The sequence below is a fragment of the Cavia porcellus genome, unplaced genomic scaffold, assembly GCF_034190915.1.
Source record: "Cavia porcellus strain 051 isolate PalLab524CR breed Dunkin Hartley unplaced genomic scaffold, mCavPor4.1 scaffold_24, whole genome shotgun sequence".
Lineage (NCBI taxonomy): Eukaryota > Metazoa > Chordata > Mammalia > Rodentia > Caviidae > Cavia > Cavia porcellus.
Window position 1 is genome coordinate 29907795 of NW_026947507.1, and position 27578 is coordinate 29935372.

Genomic DNA, 27578 nt, shown 5'->3' on the forward strand with positions numbered 1-27578 from the left:
TGCATTACCTGGACTAAGTACTCCCGAGGAAGCAAAGGTAGGCGCACGTGCTCCATCAGCCGGGCCATGAACTCCTGCCTCACGTCCTTGTCATGATTCACCCATGCTATCACTGCTTCAAATACCTGCAGAAAATATACAGAAAGGAAAAACAAATCATGAATTACGGATCAAAGAACCTGGATACAAGGATACAACTCTTGCTATGATACCCAAGTGCAATTACCACATCCTCAAAGAGCCATTTGTTCTATTTTCTTTCTTGTTTTACATATGGAATTTAGTAAGTATTTTTGTATACTTAATAAGTACTTTTTATTACTAAGCATTTTATCAAGTATGTTATTTGCTCCTATTCAACTTGAATGATAGTTGTAACAATACAGTAATACATGATCTGTTTCCTGCCTTTCCAAATTGAATCTAGTTCACTTACACAGGTTTAAATCTCAAGTTCCTTTGGAATAAATAGCACCTAGAATAATGAAGCAGAGTAATACTCTGTAATGAAAATCATACACGCTTACAATTTTTGAACTGTTCTTTAGCTCTGCAAATGTTGGGCCACACATATGTAAGTTGAGGATCAATAAAATAGCTCAACTCTGCTCTGTCCCAACATAATACATTAAAATGCAATATTTTGAACTTTCTTTGCAAACTAAATAAGCGGGCATTACTACTTGTAAGATATGTCTAAGACAAAGCTAATGAGCCACTGTGAAGACAGTGTTTTTCTACACAATTTCCTATTAGACTGATGAACGTATTATCTGATAATCTTTAAAAGGTTGTGGAATATGTATGAGAATATGCAAATGAGTCACTGGGCACAAAAATAGGCTGTTTTGATCCAGTAATAGAGCAAGGAACTAAAAATAATGCACATTATAATTATCATCCCCCTAATTCTGTCAACAAATATTTATTAAGTGCTTATAAGTGCCAGGTGGTAGATGGAAAGAAATGCACAAGACAGTCTGAGTTCTGTCAGTTCTTCCCACTGTTTCTCAGTTCTGTCTTCCCTATCCCTGCTTTTACTGCTCAACATCAGATCTCACTGTTGCTGGGATGACTTCACCATTCTCCTACCAGGCCCTCAGTCATCCACTCTGGCTCCTTTGGCTTAGCATGAAGCCTGTCTCCACTGGCCACCTGGTAAATCACACCTCGCACCACTCACACTCCCTTGTCTGTCACCTCCACCCTAGACCTAAGCTGCCCTGTGTAACTAGTACCGTGCTACTGAGTGCCTGCTAAAGCTGGGTCACAGACGCCTTGTCATTTTCTCCTGAGTCTCTCAAGATGATCCTCTGCACAAGCCAATTCATGTACAAAGTCTGATTACTGGAAACCATTACGCTATGAAAAACCCAAGCAAGTTATGGAAAAGAAGGGAGGAGACAGAAAGGATATGCAGACAGAAGAAAAGCAACTGGTCAGGAGACAGACCAGCCAGAGGAAGAGCCACAGTGGACATTCCAGACTGACAAGATGCCAAACGCAGACCTGAAGCCCTGGATCTATGGTTCCTGGAACCAGGCGAGATATCCTCAGGCACTGCAGCTGAAGCCCCAGATGCCATGCAGCAGAAACTAATCATCCATACGTGCTCACATGAATGCTGACTGTAAAATCGTGGGCTTAGTAAAATAGTATCGCTTATATCTGGGTGGCTTTTTAGGCAGCAGTAAAAATCAGAACAGCCCTCATGATACTTCTCTAATGTAGGTTTATGGTATTCTCCTCTTGCTTAAAGCCCCTGAAAGGCAATAATGTTAATCACTGCAATAAAGTTACTTTTATTTAACATGGCTGAGAAGATATTTTATGACATCATCTTCCCATTTCATCTTCTGCCATTCTGACAAACTTACTCTGAACTTCAGTCGTACTTCAGCAAATTGAATACAATCATTCTTCTATAGCTTTTTTTTTTCCTGGTGAAACTAGTGATTGAATCAAAGGAGCACTGAGCTACATTCCCACTCCAGCCCCTTTTAAACAAAGGATCTTGCTAAATTACCTAGGTTGGCCTTGATCTTCCAATCTTCCTATCTCAGCCTCCTGTGTAACTGAGACTTCAGGTGTGCACTAGCAGCAGGCTACTCTGACAGCTCTTTAACGCTCTATGTTCTCTTGCCTCTCCCTGGAACGCTCTTTCCATTCCCACCCAGCTCCAGTTCTCTCGCAAACTCAGGTTTTTTCTTTATGGACCAGGGCTTTCCCACCAAGATATAGCCCCAGCCCTTTACTTATTCTGACATAGGATCTTGCTAAGGGTCTTACCCAAACTGGGCGTGATCTTGCAATTCTTCTACCTCAGCCTCCCGGAGAGTTTAGATTATGGGGATGTACCACCATGTCCAGTTTTAAACTTTGTCATGATTTATGTCTGTGGCCCCTAGGCCTCATGCATTTGCATTATGCATGTGTGATTGGTTCATTGTCTAGCGCTTGGACTGGGAGTGTGAGTGCTACATTGGCCTTGGGGTGGAGCCAGGATATAATGTAATGGCAGGAAGGTGTATCTCGCTCTCATGCCGGTTTCTGCCTTGCTGTTTGCAGCCGCCATGAACTGCAGCCCTGCCATGCCACCTTGCCTCAGAGCCAACTGAGTATGGACTGAAACCTCCAAAAACGGTAAGAAATAAACCTTTCCTTTCCTAAATTTGGACATCAGGTATTTTAGCTCAGCGATGAGTAAAAAGTAACTAAGACAAACTTACTTTTAAAGACCTGAGTCATACATCTGAACCAAGCTCAACTACCATCCCCAGCAAAATTAAATACTTCTTTTTACTGTGTTCTTTTTTCTTTTTGAGACAAGATCTTGCTATGTAGTGTAGGCTGGCCTTGAACACATAATCCTCCTGCCTCAGTCTCTCCCAAGTGCTGGGATTATAAGCATGGGCCAGCATTCTGTGTCATCATCTGGTGGGGTGAGGCCCATGTCTCAGGAAACCAAGCTAAACGAAGATGACAACCAAGGCCACTCAGTGTAGACCTGGCAAAACTTTGCCCCCTGGGAAGCTTCTTCTAACTCCTGAGAGGCTGCAATTACATTAGTGAGACATATTCTCTTTAGATCAGAGTCATATGTACTAGCTGTGTGAAGAAACCCACTTCCCAAAAGGAACTTATTTCAGACAATTTAATGTGTGCAAGCTCTTGCTGTGGAAGCAAGGTACAAAATCCCAGGTCTAGCCTTCTCAGGAACTTCAAAGTCAACTGGCTGTTTCTGAACTTTCAGATCAAAGGTCACTGGCTGTCACAACACACACAGGATCACAAGTTTATGAAACAGACTGAAATAAGGTAAAAGTGTCACTGTACAATGGGAAAAGCAAAACACACTCACCTTCTCTTCTGAGGAAATGGTAAGTTTGTCGCTTGAGATTAAGCTGCACACTTGTTCAATGCCAAGGTTGAGAAATTCTTCACTAAGTACGACATCAGCAAAATGTTGCTCTGTTTAGGAATTAAACAGAGAATTTGTTAACATTATAGCTTGCTATCATAGTTTCAGCCTGCTGAGAAAGAAATTTTTCCAACCTTAATCTGAGTGTGAGAACAGTAGCTGCCATTCCCCTGAGAAGAACTTACCTCAGAAAACTGAGAAGCTAGGGGGAGGTCCCCAGAGATCTGCTGACATTACAGTGAAGCAAGGTTACAGGGAGGAGGCTGGGCTGCCTGGTGGGATCGCTTCTGTTTTACCTGGTGCACTTTACTCCTCACATGGTGAAGACACAATCAGTATTCATAAACTCTTTTGATCAAAGAACTGTGTCTTGCAGAGAATAAGGCTTCAATAATTTAGTGCTTACTTGTATTGTGATCCCTAAGTTCTAAAATGAAAATCTGCTAGACAAGGTAGGTTTCTTATAGGTCTTCACAGTTAACCATATTCTAATAGTGTTTTTTTCTTTTTCTCTTTTTTTATCGGTACCGGGGATTGAACTCATGACCACCTGCTCGCAAGGCAGGTGCTTATGCCGCTGAGCTAAATCCTCAGCCCCCAATAGTGGTTTTTTAAAAAGACCTTTCTGAGGGGAAATAATTCATTTCAAATGTGTACTTCAAAATACTGTAAAATTACTAGTTGGCTTCCTCTTCACAACATTTGAGAAATAAAATCTGCATTTTTGCAAATGTGAATAACTTCACTTTATAAAAAGTTCATCAAGCCTTTTAAAATAATAAGCAGTGCCAGGGTGATTACTAAATGATTGGACTTACAAAAATCCAACATAATTTTTTGACACTTAAAGTTTTAGATAAGCAAGTCATTACAGTGATACAAATGTAAAAATGAAAATGAAAAATACTGAAAAGGAAAAATAAATTAATGGGACAGAGAAGACCACCAAGTGACAGTCACATACAATTTAATCTGTGAGAAGCAAAAGTAATTCGATGAAGCAAGGTAGTCTTGGGGGCTGGGGATTTAGCTCAGCGGCATAAGCGCCTGCCTTGCAAGCAGGTGGTCGTGAGTCGATCCCTGGTACCAATAAGAAGCAAAAAGACAAAAAAAAGAAAGAAAGAAAGGCAGTCTTTCTAACAAGTGATGTCGGAACGACCGGACACCAACATGGAAAACAACAAATCTAAAGAAGTGCCTTCCTTACATTTTGCACAAAAATCAATTAAAAATGGATCACAGACCTAAATACAGAACATAACCTATAGAACCCCTAGAAGATAGTATAGTATAGCAAAACAAAACCTAGCAGACCTGGGGTCTGGTGATGACATTTCAGACACAAGACTGAAATCATAACCTATGAACACTAGAATTAAAAACTTTTGCTACACAAAAGATACTCTTAAGAAATAAAAGTTACAACCTGGGATAAGTCTTGCAAAATACATATCTGATAAAGGACAGTTATCCACAATATAGAAAGAATCCTTAAAACTCAACATTAAGAAAATAATCCAATTTAAAAATGGGCAAAAGATATGAATAGATAAAAAAGATAGAAAGATGGCAAAAAAAGCATATGAAAAACACCCAAGATTTTATGTCATAACAGAATTGCACATCAAAACATCAATAAGATTTGCACAACTTTTTGAAGAATGGCAAGGAAGGTAGTTTTGACTCAGCTAGTCTTTGCTATCTGTGTTTTCCAGTATTCTAAAACTGTTCCAAATACGCATTTCAAAATTACCACTGCCAAAAGCTGGCAGCAACCAAGATGTCCTTCAACAGGTGAATGGTTAAACAAATTGATTAAATGATAAAATTTTATTCAGCAATAAAAAAATTAGTTATCACACCAATCCTGTAAGGCTATAAAACTATAGGATTCTGGCAATTAGGTGTTTTGGAAAAGGCTGTCAGCGTCTGTCACAAGGTGGAAGGGCAATGAATAGAGGACCTGCAGGGCAGTAAAACTACTCTGCAATTGTGTGTCTGTGTCATCAAGCATTTGTCTGTGGAACGTGCCACACGCAGAGTGAACCCTGATACAAACTTAAGTTTATAGCATGTTGATCTTGGCCCAGTACCTGTTAGTTAACAAACGTACTAACTAATGCAGGATACCAGTTACAGAAGCTGGTAGGACATGGGGACTGTGAACTGCACTTTTCCTTCACATTTTGCTGTAAACCTGAAACTGCTCTAAAAAATAAAATCTGTTAGTTAAAAAACTAATGAACAATATGATCTGTGATTATTTTGAAACTGATCAAAAGTCAAATTACAAAAAAGTCATGTGATATGTGAAAAACTACAGACTCAAAAGATATGTGGAAAACTACAGACTAAAAACTCACAAATACGTACTTTTAAGAGATACCTACTCTTTATAACAGTACCTTTCAACAGTATTTCAATACCTGTAATAAAAGAACATTTTTGGTTGAGACGGGACCTATGCAGTATATGCTGGCCTGAAACTTGTGATTTTCCTGCTGAAGCCTCAGTTCTTAGATTACCGGTGTGTACCAATATATTCAGCTTAAAGAATATTTTATTTAATTAATTTATTTTTTTGGTACCGGGGATCGAACTCATTATCTCACGCTTGCCAGGCAGGCGCTTATGCTACTGAGCTAAATTCCCAGTCCTGAAATAATATTTTAACAAGTTAGAAACTGTTAAAAATTATTTCTAGGGTCAGGATATAGCTTAGTGGCACAAGCAAGTGCAAGGTCCTGAGTTCCATTCCCGGTACTATTTAAAAAAAAAAAAGAATTTGACAAAAGTATTTCTAAGCAGTAAATATGCAGCCTACATCCAAAAATATCCTACTATTTCTTTTTTGTTTTTTTGAGATAGGATCTTACTTTGTAGTTCAGTCTATCCTTGAGCTCACTATGTAGCCCAGGCTTGCCTCAAACTCATGGCAATCCTGCCTCAGCCTCCTGAGTGCTGGGATTACTGGCATGCACACATAACTGAGACAAACTTCAATAGCTGGATCTGCACATTAAAGAATGAACACAAGAAAAGCATGAGATGTTTTATGTTAAAAATTCTAACATTAAGAAATAAATTCATCTTAGGAATACTGCCAGGTATGGTGATACACACCTATAACTTCAACACTTGGGAGGCTGAAGCAGGAGGATCACTGCAAGTTTGAGATCAGGCTGGGCAACAAATTAAACTCTGGGCCAATCTGAACTGCATAGTGAGACCCTGACTCAAAAAGACAGGAAAAAAAAAGAATATCTACATACAGCAGTTTGGAAAATAAATTTAAGAAGCTAGGTGCAATGGCACAGGCATATAGCTAAGGTTTCTAGAAGGCTGCCCCAGGATCGGAACTTTGAGGCCAGCCTGGAGAATTTAGCAAGACCCTCTCTCAAAATTAAAAGTAAACAGGGTGTGTAGCTCAGCAGTTGAGCACTTGCCTAGCATGTGGGAGACTCTGGGTTTAATTTCTAGCACTAGAAAAATCCAAAACAAAGCCAACAAAAACAAAGGAAGAAAAAAATACACTGAACTATTGAACAAAGGCAAGCTACTATAAACCTCTTTCTCTCTACTCAGAACAACATTCCACCTCAAATGTATGTCTGCAGTGATTTTGGTCTAAATTGCTTCTGTGAATCACAAGCCTGAATAAAAGTCAAGGGGCTGGTCTCCTTATGCTTTCCATGGAGGAAAGAACTGTCCAGTGCTGAAGAAGATAACAAAGGACACTATTCTATTCTGTGATTACATTTGTTACCTCTGCTTCTGCCTCATGAATCAGAATAAATTAGCTTGCAAACAAGAAGCCTGGCGATTTTTTAAATACCAGTAATTACATAAAAATTAGGACGTTAGTAAACTCTATTCAAAATCAAATCTATACAAAATCAATCCTAACTTCACGGCATAATCTTTCCTCATGTTTATCAACGGGGAGTAACGACATGGAAAATAGCCAACTATTACAACTGTCCAGATAAAATAGTAATATAGCCACTACTCAAAACAAATTAACACTGACTCTCACCAATTATATTTAAAGAGTCGAATGAAGAAACAATATGGTTTGTGTCTATGTCCCCCAAAGCCTCATATGTTATAGGTAGGGCCTTTTCAGAGGTGGCTGAACCTAGCGTATGTGATGCTAGGATTAAGGATGTGACTACCTAAATCAGCAAACTGACTGTTGGCCTCCCCCTAGATGGAACAGAAAAAGGGCAGAAAGAAACTGATGAGTCCCTTGCTGCTCTGCTACCTTCTGCCTGCCATGAACTGGTTCTCCTCTGTGGTGCCCCTGTCAAGCCACCCTACCGTGGGGCCAGTAGATTATGCACTGAAACCTCTGAACTGCAGGCTAAATAAACCTTTCTTTCCTTAACTTCTGGGCTGAGGGGACTTCATCTCAGTAATGAAAAAAAGGAACTAAGACAACAAGAAATACTGAACTATGCAGACACATACATATTTTTAAATTATTTCCAATCTCATGTTTTCTATCTGAATAAGTCTCTCTCTCTTTAGAAAACAATCGTGTTTTTCTTTTTTTCCCCCAGCATTAGGGACTGAAACCAGGACCTTCACTCTGAATTACAACCCAACTATTCTGACTTTTTGTTTTTCTAGTCTTTTTGACACATGGTCTCACCATGCAGTTCAGGCTGGCCTTGAACTCACTTTGTAGCCCAGAATGGCCTCGAACTTACAGTAATCCTCCTGCTTCAGCCTCCCAAATGCTGGGGATTATCTAACTTTTTTTTAAACTTTGAGACAGGGTCTCCCTAAATTGCTAAGTTTGGCTTGAATTTGTGATACTCCTGCCTCAGTCTCCCAGAGTGCTGAAATTATAGGCATATCTCACCATGCCCAGCTGCTCCTCAGAAAAATCTTTTTTTTTTTTTTTTTTTTTTTTTGTCTTTTTCATTTTTATCGGTACCAGGGATTGAACTCACGACTGCCAGCTTGCAAGGCAGGCGCTTATGCCGCTGAGCTAAATCCCCAGCCCCCCTCAGAAAAATCTTTTGGTATGGTATCTAACATTTATACCTCATACTGGGTTCTCTTTGGAAAGAATATGGTAAACACATGAGGTGTCACTAAATATGGAGGGCACTGCCTGGCAACCGCTGATGTTCATTTACTTACAGCCTTTCCCTCCTTACTGAGATTAACTGTCCATTTCTGTACACGATGTGCTGGGTTAACTGGTAAGGACTCTAACGGGACTGCTGCCTGTAATGTGCTTCCCAGGGACTAGCATGCCAGGCTGTAAGGAAGCACCAGGTTGGCCGAGTCACTCTAAGTCACATGAATGATACACGCTATCATTACCCTGAACTATGGTTATACAACTTTGTCTAATGAGTCACCTTGATTTAACGTTATCTAATGAGTATGGCTCAAGCAGATCCTAAACACATGATTTATAAGACGTGACTTCCATCCCACAACTCGTACCGCTCGAGCTACCTAAGGGCTGCCAGCATGTGCACTGCCCCACCCTCACTGGCTCCACAACGGCTCAGGGCTGACAGTGCCAACTGTATTTCTGTTGCCTGGGTTTGCAGTTCCCCCTGGCTCTAGCTAACACATGCTTGTCCTGTGTGACCCTATCTACCCTCACTCAGCAGCACAAACATTAATTACAGTATGCAAACCTAATACAGTACGCATTTTCTAAAGTGACTATCATTTCTCTTTCGTCTTTATAACTCCTGTACTACAAGGGGAAAAAAAGAGGTTTGGTGAAAAGTAGTTTATTGATTTTAAGCTTCTGGTAAGCACTACTGGAAATTGAGACTAGAAGGTGAATTATTAGCTAGCAAACTATTTCTAAAGAATGATTGAGTAGATATTTGATTACAGCATATCTAATATTAATTACAGCATATCTAAATAATACACTAGTGAACTCTTCTGTGAATGAGTGTGTTTTACTACCTTAACAATGATGGCTCTCAAACTTTATGCTGATATAACAATTCTGCTTTTGTGTTAAACCATCCTGCTTTTTGATTCTGAGCTACAATGGAACCACTATGAAAAATCCAGACCAGTGTTCCACAAGAAGTAAGACCCATGATTAAGAGAAAACACTGCATACTATTACACAATTATACACCTACATACAAAGACACAGGCATGTTTACACGACTCTCTTTGTTATGTTTTTTGTCCACTTTAGGTTTAGGCCTTATACGGGTTTGGAGTAAGAAGCAGGAAAAATATTTATTTAAAAGTATACCAAATTTTCTTCAACTAAAGCAAAGCAAATCTTGTCATCTTCAGGGGTAAAGGTAAAATACTATATTTGTTCAAGAAAAGCAGCTGATGTCAAACTTTCAGAGTAAGAAGCTATTCAAAGTTACTAAGGAGACATATAAAATTCAAAACATATCTCTAAAGGGAACCTCTTGCTTAAATCTCTTGCCCAGTTTTTATCTCTGTAGCTTTGTAGTTCAGGGTTGAGATTTTATCCTTGTTGCACACCCAGCTTTTGTTATTCTGGGTCTCTTTTGCTTCCATGTGAATTTAAAGATTTTTGCTTCAGTTCTGTGAGGAATGCTGTTAGTATTTTGATTAGGTTCACATTATATGAATTCACCTGTATATGAATTTCTTTCATTGTTTGTTCTCTTCTTTTTCTTTTTTGGATTTTTGAGACAGGGTCTCATTATGTAGCTCAGGCTGGCCCTGAACTCACAGCAATTCTCCTGTCTCCGCCTCCCAAGTGCTGGGATTACAGGCATGTACCATCACACCCAGCTGTGTATGCGTTTTGGAAGTGTGACCATTTTAACATTATTGGTCCTACCTATATATTTATAAGGGATATTTTTCTATTTTTTGATGTCATTTTCCAGAGTAATATATATTTTTTGTTAAAAGATGTCTTTTACTTATTTGGTTACGTTGTGTATTAAGTGTTTAATTTTTTGATACTATTGTGAAAGGCACTGTTCCCTTAATTTCTTTCTCAACAAAGTCATTACTGAAATACAGGAATGCTACTGATATTTGTGTGATTTTATATCTACAACGCTATTAAATTTAGTCATTAATTCTAGGAGTCCCAAAAAGACCTCAGCAGTCCTGGCCAACCCTCTGGTTCACAAAGACAACCTCAGCTGCCTACAGGTGCATCAGTGGCCCCTTCTGCAACCTGCAGTACTTTGGTGCACTGGTGGAAGCCTCGATAACCCCTTGCCCCCACCCAGAGGAACCTGGTAGGCCAGAGACACTATGGTGAGTTCCCCCTACAAGCAGAAGGCCTCAGTGGGTCTACAGAAGCCTTGGTGAACTCTCCCCCAACCTGAAGAACCTTAGCAGGCTGGCAAGAATATTGGCAAGTCCTCTTGCCAATCAGCTGAGCCTGTGAGACCCCAAGAGTCACAGCAGGGTCTTAGCTGGGGCACATACCACAGACAGGTGGGTTTGCTGGCCTGAAACAGCCTGAAGCCACAGTAATGATCTGAGCTAAGGGTTGGTTCACATCAATACTCCTAGGTGAGTCACCCAGGAAGAACATAGGACTCATACAAGTGGTCTACAGGGCAATGCAGGTGACTAGCTCTTCCCTTACACTGTAGGACCCAGCAACTAGGTGAGTGTCAGCCACACAGTAGGACCTTCAGACACACATGACAGACAGGGGAGACTAGCAAGATTGAAAAGACTAAAATATTAACCTAAGAGGTGAAAATGACAAAACAAACAAGCAAAATGCAATCTCAAACCCCTAGCCCATCTGAAACAAGCACAGGAGACATCAAAATGAGAATACTGGAAGTCACCTGCCTGAAATTTCTGAAAAGATAGTGATTAAAATACAGAAACAAATCCATGAGGCTATAGAGGAAATTAAATCTGAAATAATCTCTCAGGTAAAGAAAAAAAAGATAACCTTAATGAAAGAGTTGCTCAGCATAGAGAAGACACCGATAAAAGAGCACAGGAGCATGGGAAAATGATGGGAATCCTGAATGAACAATATAGGAAAGAAATAGAGTGCATGAAACAGATTCAAAGAGATATCCAGGAAAGTAAAAACTCCATTGAAAGCTGGCAAAACTGCTTGAACAAAACTGCAGATAAACTTTCAGACCTTGAAGACAGGATCACAGGTAGTGATCCTGAAAGGGAAGAACACTTAAAAATAACAAAGGATTATGAAATAACAAAACAGCTCTAAGATGACGCAAAGAAAAACAATGTAAGACTGATAGGCATCAAAGAAAATGCAAGGGTCAATGCAAATGACATAAACTATCTGGAGAAGTAATAGCAGAAAAGTTTCCAAGCATGGGGAAAGACTGATGTACAGATAAATAAGCATATAGGACTCCACTACACCTAGACATATAATAACCAAGATCACAGAAATTCAGCATAAAAACAGAATACCAAAAGCTGTTAGAGAAAAGAAACAGTTCATCTATCAAGGAAAGCTCATTAGAATCACAGCCGACTTCTTAACACAAACCCTCAAGTCAAGATGAGCTTGAAGTATTTCAAATCTGAAAGAAAACAACTTTCAACCCAAATTGATATACCCTGCAAAACTTTCATTCAAAATTAATGGAGAAATATACTTTCATGACAAAAAACAACTGAAGAAATTCACATCCACCAAACCAACTCTATGAAGCGTACTGAAAAACAAAATAGATAGAGATAAAAATGACCACAATTCCCAGAACAACAGAATGAAACTACCAGGCAGGGCAAGCAATTAAACAAGGCGGGAAGGCAGGGAACCAACAACAGGAAAATTACATGACGAAGTTAAGCCAATACATATCAGTCATAATCATCAATGTAAATGGCCTCAATTCACCAATTAACAAAGATACAGTGACAGAGTGGATCAAGAAACAGGATTCAACAATATGCTATTACAAGAAAAACAATGAACTCAAAAAGAAACTCAGAGTGAGAGTCAAAGTAGGGAATACAATATTCCATGTTACAGGAACTCAGAAAAAAGCAGGGGTAGCTATTCTATTTAGAGACAATGTGAATTCAAACCAAAAAAGATCAAAAGAGATAAAGAAGGTCACTACATACTTGTTAGGGGAAAAATTCAAGAGGAAGAGATAATCACAATAAAGATGTACCAAATGTGGGAGCACTCAACTAAGACAAATACTAACAAACACAAAAAGTCAAATATGCAATAACAATTCTAATGGGGGACAATCTTAATATTCCATTGTCACAAAGAAATAGATCAACTAGACAAAAAGTCAGCAAAGAACAGAAATGAATCAAACTTGTGAACAAATGGACTTATTGGATCCAACATTAGAATACATTCTTCTGAGCTGCACATGGGACATTCTCTAAAACAGACCATAAAAGTAATACACAGAACATGCTTAAATAAATGCAAAGGGACAGAAATTATCCCATGCATATTATCTGACCATAGTGCAATGAAATCAGAAATTAACGGCAAAAGAAACTGCAAAACCTACATAAATATATAGAAATTAAATAACACTGTCCTGAACAACCAAATGGGTTACAGAGGAAGTTAAAGAAGAAATTAAACAATATCTATAATTGAAATGCAGATAGAACAACTGGAACCTTTGGGACACAATGATAAGTCCTAATAGGGAATATACAGCAATGAATTCTCGTTTCAGAAAAACAGAATAAGCACAGATAAACTAATGTTGCACCTCAAGCTTCTTGAAAAAGAAGAGCAAATCAAGACAAAGGTTACAGAAGAGAGAAAATTCTAAGATTAGAGCAGAAATTAATGCAGGTCAGTGTAAGAAAGCAATACAAAGAAGGGAAAGTGAAGAGTTGGTTTTTTGAAAAAATAAACAAAATTGATAAACCTCTTGCCAATTTTATCAGGGAAAGAAGAAATGCAAATTCATGCAATGAGGAATAAAAAGGGTGAAATTACTATAGCTCCCATGGAAATTCAGAAGATCATCAACACCTACTTTGAAAATCTTTACTCTCATAGGCTGGAAAACACAAAGGAAATGGACAGATTCCTAGAAAAGTATAAATTACCAAAGCTGAATCTAGAAAATATTAGAATTTTGAATAACCCAGTATCAGTTACTGAAATTGAAAACATAACTAAAAACTTAACAATGAGAAAGGCCCACATCTTAATGTATTCATGGCTGAATTCTACAAGAAATTTAGATAAGATTTAATATGAATAGTCCTCAAACTCTTCAATAAAATTGAAAGGGAAGGAGTTTTCCCTAACTCGGTCCTGGAGGCAAGTACTACTCAGATACCAAAACCAGAGAAAGACCCAACCCAAAAAAGAGAACTATAGGCCATTCTCACTAATGACCATTTATGCAAAAAATTCTCAAAAAATACTAGGGAACAGAAAGCAGCAAATCATCAAGAAGATTATATACCCATGGGATTTATCCCAGGAATGCAGTAATAGTCCAACACGTGCAAATCAATAAATGTAGCACTCCACATCAACAGACATAGTCAAAAATAATATCTCAATAGATGCATAAAATGCTTTTGAAAAAGTCCAATACTCATTCATGATAAAGACCGTACAGAAAATCAGGATAGATGGCCTTTACCTTAGTCTGATAAAAGCCATCTGTGACAAACCAACAGCCAACATCATACTGAATGGACAGACTGAAAGCTTTCACTCTAAAATAAGGACAAGACAAGGATGTCCACTTTACCACTCCTATTAAATAGTGTTCAGAAAACATTAGCCAGAACAATTAGACAAGAGAGAGAAATAAAAGGAATAAAGATAGGAAAGGAAGAAGCTGTATTATCATTATTTGCAGATGACATGATACTGTACATAGAAGACCCCAAAAACTCCAAGACTTTTGGATTTAATAATCAAATTCAATAGCATAGCTGGATACAAAATCAGCACTTAAAAATCAGTAGCATTCCTGTACACAAACAATAAGCTGAGAGATAAATTATGGAAACAACATCTTTCACAACAGCATCCAAAAAAATGAAATACTTAGGAATCAACCTAACAAAGGAGGTAAAAGACCTATATATTGAAAACTACAGTACTCTGAAAAAGGAAACTGAAGAGGGTATCAGAAAATAGAAAGATATCCCTTGCTTTTGGATAGGAAGAACCAACACTGTGAAAATGGCCATACTCCCAAAACTGAAATACAGATTTAAGGTAATCCTGACCAAAATACCATTAGCATACTTTACAGATTTAGAGAAAACACTCTTAAAATTCATTTGGAAACAGAAGAGACTTAGAATAGCAAAGGTAAATCTGGGCAACAAAGGCAAGGCAGAAGGCATCAGAATCCCTGAGTTAAAATTATACCACAAAGCTACTATGATTAAAATTACATGGTACTGGCAAAAAAACAGACCTGAGGATCAGTGGAACAGAACAGAAGATGCAGACATAACTACAAAGACACTCAGCCACCTTATTTTTGCTTTTTCCCCTTTGACAAAGGAGCCAAACATGTTTACTGGAAGAAAGACAGCCTCTTTGCTGGAAAACTCCACTTTCCACATGTCAAAGATTAAAACTAAATCCATGTCTATCACCATGCACCATGCAGTAAGCCAAAATCAAAATGGAATAAAGATCTAAATGTTAAAACAGAAACATTAAATCTATTGGAAGATCAGATAGGTAGAAATCTTGAATACATAGGGGTAGGCAAAACGTTCATGAACAAAATGCAAAGTATACAGGAAGTACACTCTAAAGAATCAACAACTGGAATCTCATTAAAGTTTGTGCACATCAAAAGAAATCACCAACAGAGTGAAAAGAAAACCTATACAAAGAGAAAAAATTTTAGCCAACAGTCCCTCAGCCAAAGGACTCATATCCAGAACATATAAAGAACTGAAAAACATCAGGCCCTCCAAATTCAAAGACCCAATCTGAAAATACATCTGAGATGAATGGATACATACTTCTCAGACAAAGAATTACAAATGGCAAATAAATACATGAAGAAATGCTCAACATCATTAGTCATTCAAGAAATGCAAAACAACACTGAGATTCCATCTCACTCCAAAAAGAATGGCTGCCATGAAGAAATCAACCAATAACAAATGTTGGTGGGGCTGTGGAGAAAAAGGAACCTTGCTCCACTGTTGGTGGGAGTGTACACCTGTGCAACCACTGTGGTAATCAGTATGTAGATTCCTCAAAGAACTAGAATTGCATATCCCATCATTCAACCCAGCTACTCCCCTCCCGGTATTCTCCCAGAACTGAAAACATCATGCTCTAGAAATATATGTGCACCCATTTTTATATTAGCACAATTTGTAATAGTTAAATCTTGGGAACTACTCAATGCCCATCAACTGCAGAATGGATAAAGAGATGTATTTTTACACAATGGAGTATTACTCAGCTATGAATAAGGATAAACTGGAGGCTTTTATAGTAAATGGATGCAACTAGAGATCATACTCATAAGTGTAATGAATCAGACTTGCATATGTATCATGTTATCTCCCTAGTGTCAAAAAAAAGTAAGAAAGACCCAAAATGTACAACAGATATTGTGAAAATGAAAGGGAAAGAAATTGTTCAAAAGGAAAGAACAACTGGGATAGGGGAAACAAAAAGGGAAAAGATCATACATATACATATGTATGTATACGTGTGTGTATGAAAATACAAGATTCATCAAAAAGAAGTTTGTGTTTTCATTGTCTGATTGATGATTTTTCATGCCTAAATCTTGCAATCAGAACTACTTTCAAGATAACAAATATTAACTAAGTTAATTTCCTGGTTTTTTTCTTTTTGAAATTTTGTGTCATTTTGTGTCCTATTGTGTTTTTAAAGTTAAAAGTTCTTGGAGTCTTCTGGTTGGAATTTTTGGATCTTCTTGGAAGAAGATCATGTTACATGAATATAATAATACTTTAGATCCTCTTTTCGTATCTATATAGCCTGACTGCACTGGCTTATGTTCTGAAAACAATACTGAATAGAAGTGGTGATAGTGGGCATCCTTGTCTTGTTCCTGGAATGAGGCAGAAAGCTTTTCTCCCTTTCGTATGACAGATTGTTGGTTTGTCATAAATACTTTTTATTAGCTTGATATTGTCCTTCCATACTCATTTTCTTCCAACTTTTTTTATTATGAATGCACAGTGGATTTTTTTTTCCTGGTACCAGGAATTGAACTCACAACCTTGCATTTGCTAGGCAGGCATTGTGCCACTGAGTTGTATCACCAGCATGGATATTAGATCTTGTCAAAGGTGTCTGCCTGTCTATCTGTCTTTCTTAGACACAGTACTGTTATACAGTTCAGGCTAGCTTTGAGCTCACTATGTAGCTGAAGCTTGCCTTGAACTCATGGTGATTCTCTTGGCTCAGCTTCCCAAGTGATGGGATTACATGCATATGCCAGCAGGCCTGGCTTGTCAAAGGGCTTTGCTGCACCAAATGAAATGGTATGTCCTTGCTTCTGTTTATGTGATGTATTACATGTATTGATTTGTGTACATTGAACCATCCTTGTATCTTAGAAGAAAGCCTACTTTGTCATGGTATATGATTTTCTTGGTGATCTGTTGCGTTTTGTTTGCTAGTAACTTGTTGGGGATTTTTGTGTTTTAAAAAATGTTTTAAATTATTTTTTCACACAGGGTCTCACAATGTATTTCAGGCTGGTCTCAAATTCAGTGATCCTCCTGTGTCAGGCCTCAAATTCAGTGATCCTCCTGTGTCAGTCTCCCAAGTGCTGGGATTATAGGTATGTCTGTGCTTTTTAAAGAGGTAGCCTATAATTCCCTTATTTGTTTGATTCCTTTTTGGTTTTGCAATTAGAAATGCTAGTTTCCAGAAATAGTTTTGGGAGTGCTCCTTCCCTTTCAATTTTATTAAAGACTTTGAGGAGCATTGATATTAGATTGCCCCTAAAGTTCTTGTGGAATTTGCCAGTGAATCTTTTGGGACTTGATATTTTTCTAGGCTGGTGGCTTTTAAAAATTTTTCCTTCAATCTCACTGGACAATATTTGAATATTTAGTGTGTTTAGGTATGTCTTTTTGGTGCAGCTTTCATCTAAAATCTATCAATTTCTTTTGAATCTCCATTTTACTAGAGTACAGATTCTCAAAGTAGTTATTAATAATCTTCTGGATTTCAGTAGTCTTTCATGATTTTGCCTTTTTCATTTCCAATTGCATTGCTTCAGGTTTCTTCTTTCCTTTTTGCACGGTAAGATTCACTAAGTATTTACTTTGTTTATTCTTTCAAAGAACCAGCTCTTCAATTCACTGTTTATTTTTTTAGTCTCAATTTCATTAATTTCTGCTCCAATCTTTATAATACCCTTTCTTGTAGTAGCTTTAGATTTGGATTCTTCTAGTTTTGTTAGCCCTTGAGGTGCATTACTAGGTTATTTATTTGGACTCACTGTTGTGGACATTTACAACTCTGAACTTTCCTTCTAGGACTGCTTTCACTGTGTTGCATAAGCTCTGAGATATTGTACTGGCATCACTGTTTGATTCTAAAAACTGTCTAGTTTCTTCCTTCATTTCTTTTGTGAACCACTGATTATGTATTTAAGAGGGTACTGCTCAATTTCACAATTTTTTGGTTTCTTTTGCCACTGATTTTTCATTTCATCACACCACAATCTGGTAATTAGACATGGGATAATTCTGATTCTCTTGTATTTATTAAGCACACTAGATGAGCTAGCATGTGGAGAAAATCTCATGTGCTGCTGAGAAGAATATGCATTCTGTTGTTGAGAAGGACACTCTGTAGTCATCTATTAAGGCCATTTGTTTGAAGGTTTGGCTCAATTCAGGTATTTTTTTTTTCTAGTTGACCTGTTTGTTACAGTGGAACACTGCATCTCCCCCACTGTAACTGTGTTGGTGTTTATTTGATTTTTTTAAAAGTCTAGTAGGGCTGTTTTATGAGGTGGAGCATACCAGTGTTCAGTGCCATATGTAACTATTATATTTTTTGAACTGTGAGGGGTTAAAGTTAAACATAGAAAGATCTTTCCTGTTCATAACAGTGTGGCCTTCTTCTAAAGATCAGACATCCAGATGCCTGGAAGAACATCTTGATGTGAGCAGAAACCCGGCATGAGCGTGGTGTACTCTATAAGCGTGGTCTACTCTTGGAGCCTTTTTTTTTGTACTGGGGATCAAACTCATAACCTCGTGCTTGCCAGGCAGGTGCTTATGCCACTGAGCTAAATCCCTGGCCCTCAGGGACCTTCTTACCTATCCAGAAGATGCAGAGGCTTGTTGCTCTGGGTGCTTGGCTAGTTCCTGAGGGCTACAAACCCCGCTTCTGGTCGCACACACAGGTGGGGCACTGCCATTTTTGTCTAAACTGCTGTTAAGGGGTCTCCCTGGAAGGGGGACTTCATAGATCCATTCTTGGAGAGGACGCTCAGCCAGACCTTCCCTGCCAGATCCAGAAAGCTGCAAATAGGATTCCAGCCCTGGACTTCATGAGTTGGTGCTCTTCCAATCTGGTGCTGTAAGCTTCTTTCTGTATGCCCCATTTCTTCTCTGTAGTCACATAATGTAGTAATCAATAGGTTACTAAACTTGGTTTTTACCTTGGTGTGGGAAGATTTTGTATGCGAATCCAGGCCTCTAAGTTAAGGAGCTGTGATTTAGTCTCCTTAAGGCCACAAACTGTTCCTTTATCCAATATGTAGTGACCTCCTGTGGTACATTTTACTTCTCATTAATTCTGGCTTGAAATTCACTTTGTCTGAAATTAGGATAATTACTCTTGTTTTTTTCTGGGTTCTTCTTGAATGAAATATTGTTTTCCAACCTCTGATTTTTAATCTGTGAATTTCTTTTTGGGTTAAATGTGTTTCTTGTATACTGTATATTGTTGGGTTTTATTTCTTGATCTTTGTGCCAATCTGTGTCAACTGATTGGGAACTGAGACCACTCACACTAAAAAGTATGATGAAAGGTATTAATTTAATCTTGTCATCGTACTATTTTCTTGTTGCTTATTTCCTCTTTCTTTGTGTATTCTTCCCCCCCCCCCCAACTTGTTCTTTTCCACTGTCTGGATTCTAAACCTTGGAAAGGCTGAATTTGGCAACCAATCACCACTCAGCCATTTTCTTTTCTGGTTCTGACTAATTCTTGGCCTAATGCTTGAAAAAGCTTGTCTGACTACACCTGACGATGACTTTGCTCCTCATTTTAAATCAAGTTCTTTCATGAGAAAGTTGTCTTTTGGCTGTTAAAACCTCTTGCCCAATGTGAGAAACTAAAGTTGGCACTGTCCCTCACTGCTCCTTTAGCAATCAAGGTAGAACCAACCTCCAAGTCAGTTTCAGTGTCTCCCCAGATCTCTGCTGGGCCTCTTGTGGTTCCCTTGGGTCTTGATGGCTCTACCATCCACTCCAACTCCAACCTAAAGTGTACCACAGAAAATGTACCACCTTAGCCATTTTCAGGTGCACTGTTCAGCAGTGTTAAGTCTGTTCACACTGTTGAGAACCAGATCTCCAGAACACCTTGACTTGTACATTAGAGCTCTATATCCCCTGAACAACCCTCTCTCTCTTCTCCCCAGCCTACCTTTATGAACTCCCACAATGAATTATTTCACAAATATTGTTCTGTTGATTTTTTTTGGTAATGCTATAAAAATCATAAGATTAGTGATATAAGGGGATCTGAACAGCCTCCTGACACAATTTTGTTACAGGTATAGGTAACCTCCAAATTTTTCATAATCAACTATTCTGACTATAGTTTATACACATGAAAAGAAAGCAAGACTCTAATCACACAGTCCTTGAATACTTACTGTCTGTAATTTTTTTTTTTCCAGACAGGGTCTCTCTCACAACATCATGCAGGCTCACCTTGAACTCACTTATGTACCCCAGGCTAGCCTAAAACTCACAGTGATCTTCCTGCCTCAGCCTCCAGAGTGCTGGGATTACAAGTATGTGCCACCATGGCTGGTTGGCTGTAATTCTTTGACTGCAGTAAAATTTGTTTTTTTCAGTACTGGTGCCATGTCTGCCTAACACAGTGAACAGAACATCAATCTGTCTCTTATGAAATTCCTTCCAAGTTCCATAAGGAACAAATTCAAGGTTTCAGTTATCACTCTTTCTTAAAATGTGGAACCTGAAAATGAACTCAGCTTCACAGTTATCGTCTGACTGGAGCAGAAAGGAATGGAGTAATCATCTACACGATTGCATTATTGATTCTTAATGAATTCACTGTCGACTAAAGCCTAAACATGACTAGACTAGTTTAGCCAACACAAGCCTAATATTTAGCACAAGATTGAGGTACATACAAAGTACATGCCTAAAATGCAGGGATACTGAGCAGGCCATCTGAGAGTAGAGTTTACTCAGAATTACTTACCTTTCCAACAATCTTGCTTCATTAATCTCCTTTATTACTCTAATGCTCACCCTGTTACCAACCTGAACCTTTGCTCCTGTAATCGCTCTGCTTGTAACCCACAGTGTCATTGTGACATTAGTAACTAGCCTTTAGGTTATTTCTGGCCACTGCATAAAGTTTAACCTAGTTATACTGGCATTTAATAATCAGTTTCTTTTCTCTGAACAATACCTTCACTGTAACAGACATAATTCTCAGTCATAAGAACTATGCCTTTACTTTGCAATATGCATTCAACACAGACCCTATCTATATACATGTAACAAGCAAAATACATCATCTTCCATGCATGTGTGAAATCCTCTCCCTTTCTCATCCCAAAATAAGTCCAATAAAATAATCTAAATCCAAAATCTTATCCTGTTCTGCACCCTCTAATAAAATACAAAGTATCATTTATATTTGATTTCTAAACAGCAAGCACTTGATTTTTTTGTTGTTGTTAAAATTAAATGCCATAAAGTATGGACACTTCTCTAATTCCTTTGTACTTTACCTAACACAGAATACTACCTGAGAAGGGCAGGTATGTGGGTAAATAGCGTCTGACATCCTCAAACAACTCATCTCTGTATAAAAAGATTTTTGGGGAAAATAAAGATATGCCTCATTTTCATTTAGCTTATTAGTAAAAAGAAACTGTTAGGCTAGATAACTGCTAAGTAAGTAACTGCAAATACTATTACTCTGTGGTTCTGTGATTCTCAATACTATTTAATTTCTGTTCATGCATATATTTTCACCAGCTCCATTAACAGAAAGTTTTGGTGAAATCTGGAAACAGTTAACTAATTTCAGCTAGATAAAACGGTCAACAAAGCAGAGTACAGATTGCACAGAGTTTACTAAGACATAATGAGGACAATAATGAATGCAAGAATATAAAATTTATTAATTCTGGTAAGAAGTGTTTTTAAGTCAGCCTAAATTCAGCTAAGAAGACCTTTACAACAAGTGCTTTCACTTTTTCAAGGCAAAAACCTTCTATATCAGTAAATTACCAGCAACAGATCCTCGAGTAATCAGCATGCATTCTTTAGTATGCCATGGCTGGTAATACTCCTATTAAAGTCACTCATTCTACCTAAGTTTCTTCCAAGAGGGCAGCATCCAAACCCTGGGCTCATTCTAGTGAATGTTAGCCAAGTTGAGATTGCTAGCTTCACTTATGGAAGAAGAATAATTATTGAAGTCACTATTTTGAAGAAAATGTTATGAAAATTACTTTTAGAGAGAATAAGGCATAATCCAAATATACATAACCTAGGTATGAATTTACTACTACTGAACTATAAACTCCTTACCAAGCGGGCTAAGTACATGAAGCCCACTCCCTATCACTCGCAGTTTGGGCAATGTCAGGTGAACTTAAGAACATAGCTCTGAAATGATTGACTGTTAGATGTAAGCTGAATAATGAAAAGTGTGGGAGAAATGGGAAAGCACAGATTTATGAAAATATATAAGAGAAGGAGAAGGCAGGAGTACAGTCAGCACAAAAGCCGAGACCCCTCCAGTTCTAACTGGCAATAAGGTTCATCAGGTTCTTGAATGGTAGTCTAAAATGGTAAATGAGTTCGCAAAAGAAAAGTCATGGCCCCAAGGAATTGTGAAGAATTGGTCTCAAGTGAGCCAACAATGCAGGTTTTGAAGCCATCAATGGCAGAAGAAACAAAGTACAGAAGAGAAAAGATAATCTAGGTATCAAAGACAGGTACACCTGGATGCCAAGAGAGAAAGTGGGATAAGCAGACCACTGACTGCTAGAGAAGGACAAAGGCTGGTGACTGCATGAGAACAAGAGTCTGGGGTGAATCACGTGAGTATGTGATCTGTGCCAGTTAAGCCAGACTGTTGCCCTGATTGGCCTGAGAACTGTCTGGGTGGTTAAGAAAGCACAGTCTAGATGTGTCTCAACGATCCCGGAGGCATGCTTGTCTCTGGCGCCTTGTCTGCTCCTCTCCTGTGCTGTTACCATCCTCTGCTTCCTGGCCACCATGAACTGGGTAGCTTTGCACCATCATGCCACTATGCAACAATGTTTCTGTAATGAGCCAACCAATCCTGGACTGAACCCCCTGAAACTGGGAGCCAAATTAAACCTCTCTTCCTTTAGGTTTCAAGTGTCAGGGATTTTTGTCCCCGTAATAGGAAATGAACTATACTTGTGTATCTTTTGCATTATTCTAACTTTATTCATTACTTCCCTAGGCATGCCACCCCAAACTCTTTAAAAATCAGTAATATTTATCAAGAACTATGGAGACAACTAGCAATCAAAGAAAACTATAATGTTAAATAGTGACTGCTTCATAAAAAAACTATGCTAAAATATAGAACTCTATTTTGTATTCCTAATGTCACTTTTGGCAAGTGTATTGTATCCTGCAGTTAATTGAGACTGCATGTAGAAGGAATATTTTCTATTTAGCTAAAGAACAGAACTGGCTGATGTTATGGTTTGTGTCTAGTTTCCCTCAAAACCTCATGTAGTCATGAGGGTAGGCTCCTAGAATTTGTGACTGATTTATGATCCAATGCTGGGATTAAGGGTACAAGTGCTACATCTGCCCCAGAGTGGAGAGCCTGCATACAAGGGAGGAAAAGAGGCTTGCTCTCTCCTTCTTTTCTTTTGCTTCTGGCATCTTCCGCTACCATGAATGATTGCTCTTCTGCCATGCCACCCTACCTTAAAGCCAAATGATTAAGGTCTGAAACCTCAACAAACTGTGTGCTAAATAAACCTCCTTCCTTTAAGGTTTTGAGTTTTTTTTGTTTTTTGTTTTTTTTTTTTTTTTGGTCTTTTCCTTTTCATTGGTACCGGGGATCGAACTCACGACTGCCTGCTTGCAAGGCAGGTACTTAGGCCACTGAGCTAAGTCCCCAGCCCCCCTTTAAGGTTTTGTCTCAACAATAAGAGACAGAATTTGGTGCCACAAGTGGGGTTGTTTCTGTGACTGTACCAGACCATGGGGTTCAGGAGCCTTTGGGGGATGACTTATGGGAGGAGTCTGGAATGATTTAGAGATGTGGCAGCTAAAAAGTAGAGCTGGAGCACCTTACGCTGTTCTGTATGGCAGATTCTAGTCAGAGCTCAAGACTAGAAAGCCAGTAAAGAGGAGGCTCAGCATGGACTGCTCTGGCTGTTCAACTGCAAACATGTGTTACGGCTTCGCAAAAAGCTTGTCTGCATTTTTTTTATGCCCAGAGATTTGGCCTGAGACTGAGATTAAGGGTGGCAGACTAATCTGGCACAAGAAATTTGAAGGCAGTCAATGTTGAGCTGGTGACATGACTACTGTTAGAGGTTTTTAGTCAGATCTATGTTAAGAATCAAAACCAAAGAGCCCAGCAGGATGATTTGAAACATGAATTTAGCCAGAAAGGAGGCTCTAGTAAATCTGTGGACGGCAAAGACAGAGTAGAGGAAATCTTGATTGCTGAGAAGGAATGGGAAATCTGAAAAGATGGCCAGAAGGTATCACAAGAAGCACCAGGACTCCATCCTTTGCAGCCTCAAAATTGCAAAACTGAAAGAATTTGCTCTGAGAACAAAGTCCTAAAGCACATGTTCCAGAATGGCAGGGGCCATGCCATGTTCCAGAACAATGGCAGTATAGAGAATTTGTTCCTCAGAACTGGATTCAGTGTCCAGCAATCGAGGAACTCAACACCGACAGCTAAGGAAGAGGACAGCCTTGCTACTACTCTAGCTGGCAGCAGACCCTGGCATCCTTCATGTGGTACCGGGCACATGCAGTACGGAAGAGTTGTGGTTCAGAAGGCCTGGGAAGCTAGGCTGTGTTCCCCTAAGAGGCAGTGCTGGAAGCTGTATGAAGCCACAGGTGCAGTGGAGACCCCAGAAGCCTGAAAAAGCCAGAACATGACCGTTTGAGGAAAACTACAAGGAGACAGCACAGGAGGTCCAACAAAGAAGTCATTCCTTTGTATTCTCATTTTTAACTTTTGGAATGGAAATGTCCATCTTGTGCCACTGAATGTTAGAAGTGTTTAACTTCTTTTCATTTGTGCAGCGACTCATAGCTAAGCATTTGCCTTATAGTTTAGAGGAAACAGGATTTGAACTTTTCAGCAATGCTGAAACTGTTAGGACTTTGGCAACTCTTCAAGATGGACTAAATGCTTTTTTTAATAAAAGAATGCACTTAAGTCTTTGGAGGGTCAGGTATGGAATGTTATGATTTGTGCCAAGATGTCTCCCCATAAGGCCTCATGCAGTTATAGGACTGGGCTCCTACAGTTTGTGACTGATTTATGGTCCCATGCTGAGATGAAGAGTGTGAGTGCTATTCACCAGAGGGCAGGTAGCCTGCACTCAATATAAGACAGGAAAAGAGCTCATTCTTCCTTCCTCTGTTGTTGCTTTTGGTATCTCCCATCACCATGAATAGTTGCCCTTCTGCCATGTGCTACAATGCCTGAGTCAGCTGATTATGGACTGAAATCTCTACAAACTGTGAGCTAAACAAACCTTCCTCCCTTAACTTCTAAGTGTTAGGTATTTGTCTCACCAATGAGAGAAAACTAAGACAACTGCATTAGAACAAACACATCAATAAATTCAATTGTCTTTGATTTAAAAAAAAATGCTTCACCCATGCAAACAATTTACATGAATATTGTTATACATTATGGCATGCCTCAATTTACAGAAGAATTGTTTTCTAAAAGCTCACTCAAAATTGGCTTCCTGGAACTCAGATCACCTTTTCTCACTAAAACAATTTTTATAAAAGTTATAACCAAAGTTTAAATTTCATGGACCTACTATGTTTTATTGAAACACTGTGGGTTGTCAGAAAAGGGGAACCCTTCTACAGAGATGAGAATATAAATTAGTAAAACCACTATCAAAATTCATATGAAGACTCCTCAAAAAATGAAAAGTAGCCAGGCATAATGTCACAAACCTGTAATCTCAGCACTTGGAAGGCTGAGGCAGGAGGATCAGCAGGAGTTTGAAGTCAGCCCTAGGCTACATAAGCAAGTTCAAGGCCAGCCTGAGACAAGACCCTGTCTCAAAAACAAAACAAAAAGAAGGTTCAACTATACCACTCCTTGGTGGATAGCTAATGGAATCAAGGTCAGCACACCACAAAAACACCTGCATACCCATGTTAACTGCAGGACAATACACAATGGCCAACATATGGAAGCAGCATAGGTTTCACTGAAAGATGGATAAAGGAATCATGACATATGCAAAATAGAGTACCATTCAGCCATAAAAAAGAAATTATTCATTTGCAGAAAAGTGGATGGATCTGGTGACCACTGTGTTGAGTGAAACAAGCCCGACCAAGGAAGCAAACGTTGTATATTCTCCCTAATACATAAACTAAAAAGACGACAAGAAAGTAGAAGGAAGACTACTATTAGACAACAGGAAGGAAACAGAGGGAGGGAAGCAAGTCTAATGATAGGTAATGGGGGCTATTATAAAGATATACACTTTGAAACCCCTCAAAAATGTGAAATCAGCCTAGCGTGGCAACACATGCCTGTAATTCCAGTACTTGGGAGGCTGAAGCAGGAGGATCGTTGCGTTCAAGGCCAGCCTGGGCTATAAAGTGGGTTCAAAGCCAGCCTGAACTGCATAGTAAGACCCTGTATCCAGAAAAAAAAAAAAAAAAAAAAAAAAAAAGAACAAGGAAAATAAGTGAAACTGGGAAGAAGATGGGGTAAAGGGAAGAGGGATGGGGATGTCTTAGTCACTTTCTGGATACCAGAACATAATATCTAACTCCCCAGTTTAACAGAGAGTGGTTTATTTTGGCTTAAGTTTCAGTCCAGGGTCAGCTGGCTCCAGGGGCTCAGCAAAAGGGGATGATACGGGAATAGTGGCTCACCTCATGGCAGCGAAGGGTCAAAGTCAGAGCAAAGAGCAGAGCTGGGGAGACACAGCCACCCTTCTAGGCCATGCCCGGTGACCTGGCTCCTCCAACCAGACTGCACTTCCCACAGCCAATCTGCTAGGAGGCCCCCATAATCCACACATGGAAGGAACGAGAAGCAGTAGTCATAGAAAGTTCTGTAAGAACTGGTTCTTCTGAGTTTCACAGATTCAGTGCAAAACAGGGGCTATAACTTCCATCCAGAAGATGGTTTAAAAAATTATAAACTTCTTAATCACTATATTTAATTTATATTTTTGAGTGTTCATAAAAAATGAAAGAAAATTAAACTGTAGGTTACTTTTATGAGTTTCAGCTACCTCCGAAGATCTAAAACAATCCAGCCTTCCCAACTGCAGACCTGGAGGCCTGAGGACCTGCACAGCAGCCACAGGTGTCCCTTTGCTAAGAACAGACATCAGCAGGAGGGCACAGGCGACTCGTGTCAAGGGGAGGACTGCCTGGATTTGGGAGCTACTTTTCTATTTCACACAAACACGTTCAGATTTCACTGCTTTGAAGATTTTGTAAGCCACAAAACTGTTCTCATGGAGGAAAAGAAATCACAAAGTAATCTAATTTCTTTTTTTTTTGTTTTTTTTTTTTGTGTGTGTCTTTTTTCATTTTTATCGGTACCAGGGATCGAACTCACGACTGCCTGCTTGCAAGGCAGGTGCTTATGCCGCTGAGCTAAATCCCCAGCCCAAAGTAATCTAATTTCACACGGACATTTTCTTATATGCCTATTCATTTGACAGTCTGAGAGAAAATAACAGATTCAAGATTTCCATAAAACTACTCTACCATT

At 38.9% G+C, this 27578-nt stretch overlaps 1 protein-coding gene across 5 annotated transcripts in view; it reads right to left on the reverse strand.

Annotated features, from left to right (window-relative positions):
* Positions 1-27578, reverse strand: part of Klhl2 (kelch like family member 2) — a 94343-nt gene that overhangs the window by 15145 nt on the left and 51620 nt on the right. For all 5 annotated transcript variants that reach the window (XM_063234797.1, XM_005008092.4, XM_003479645.5 and 2 more), the window contains 2 exons: positions 3362-3471; positions 9-125 (listed from right to left, as the gene is read on the reverse strand). In XM_063234797.1, coding sequence (XP_063090867.1) covers positions 9-125; positions 3362-3471 — 227 coding nt within the window. The remainder of the gene's footprint in view (positions 1-8; positions 126-3361; positions 3472-27578) is intronic.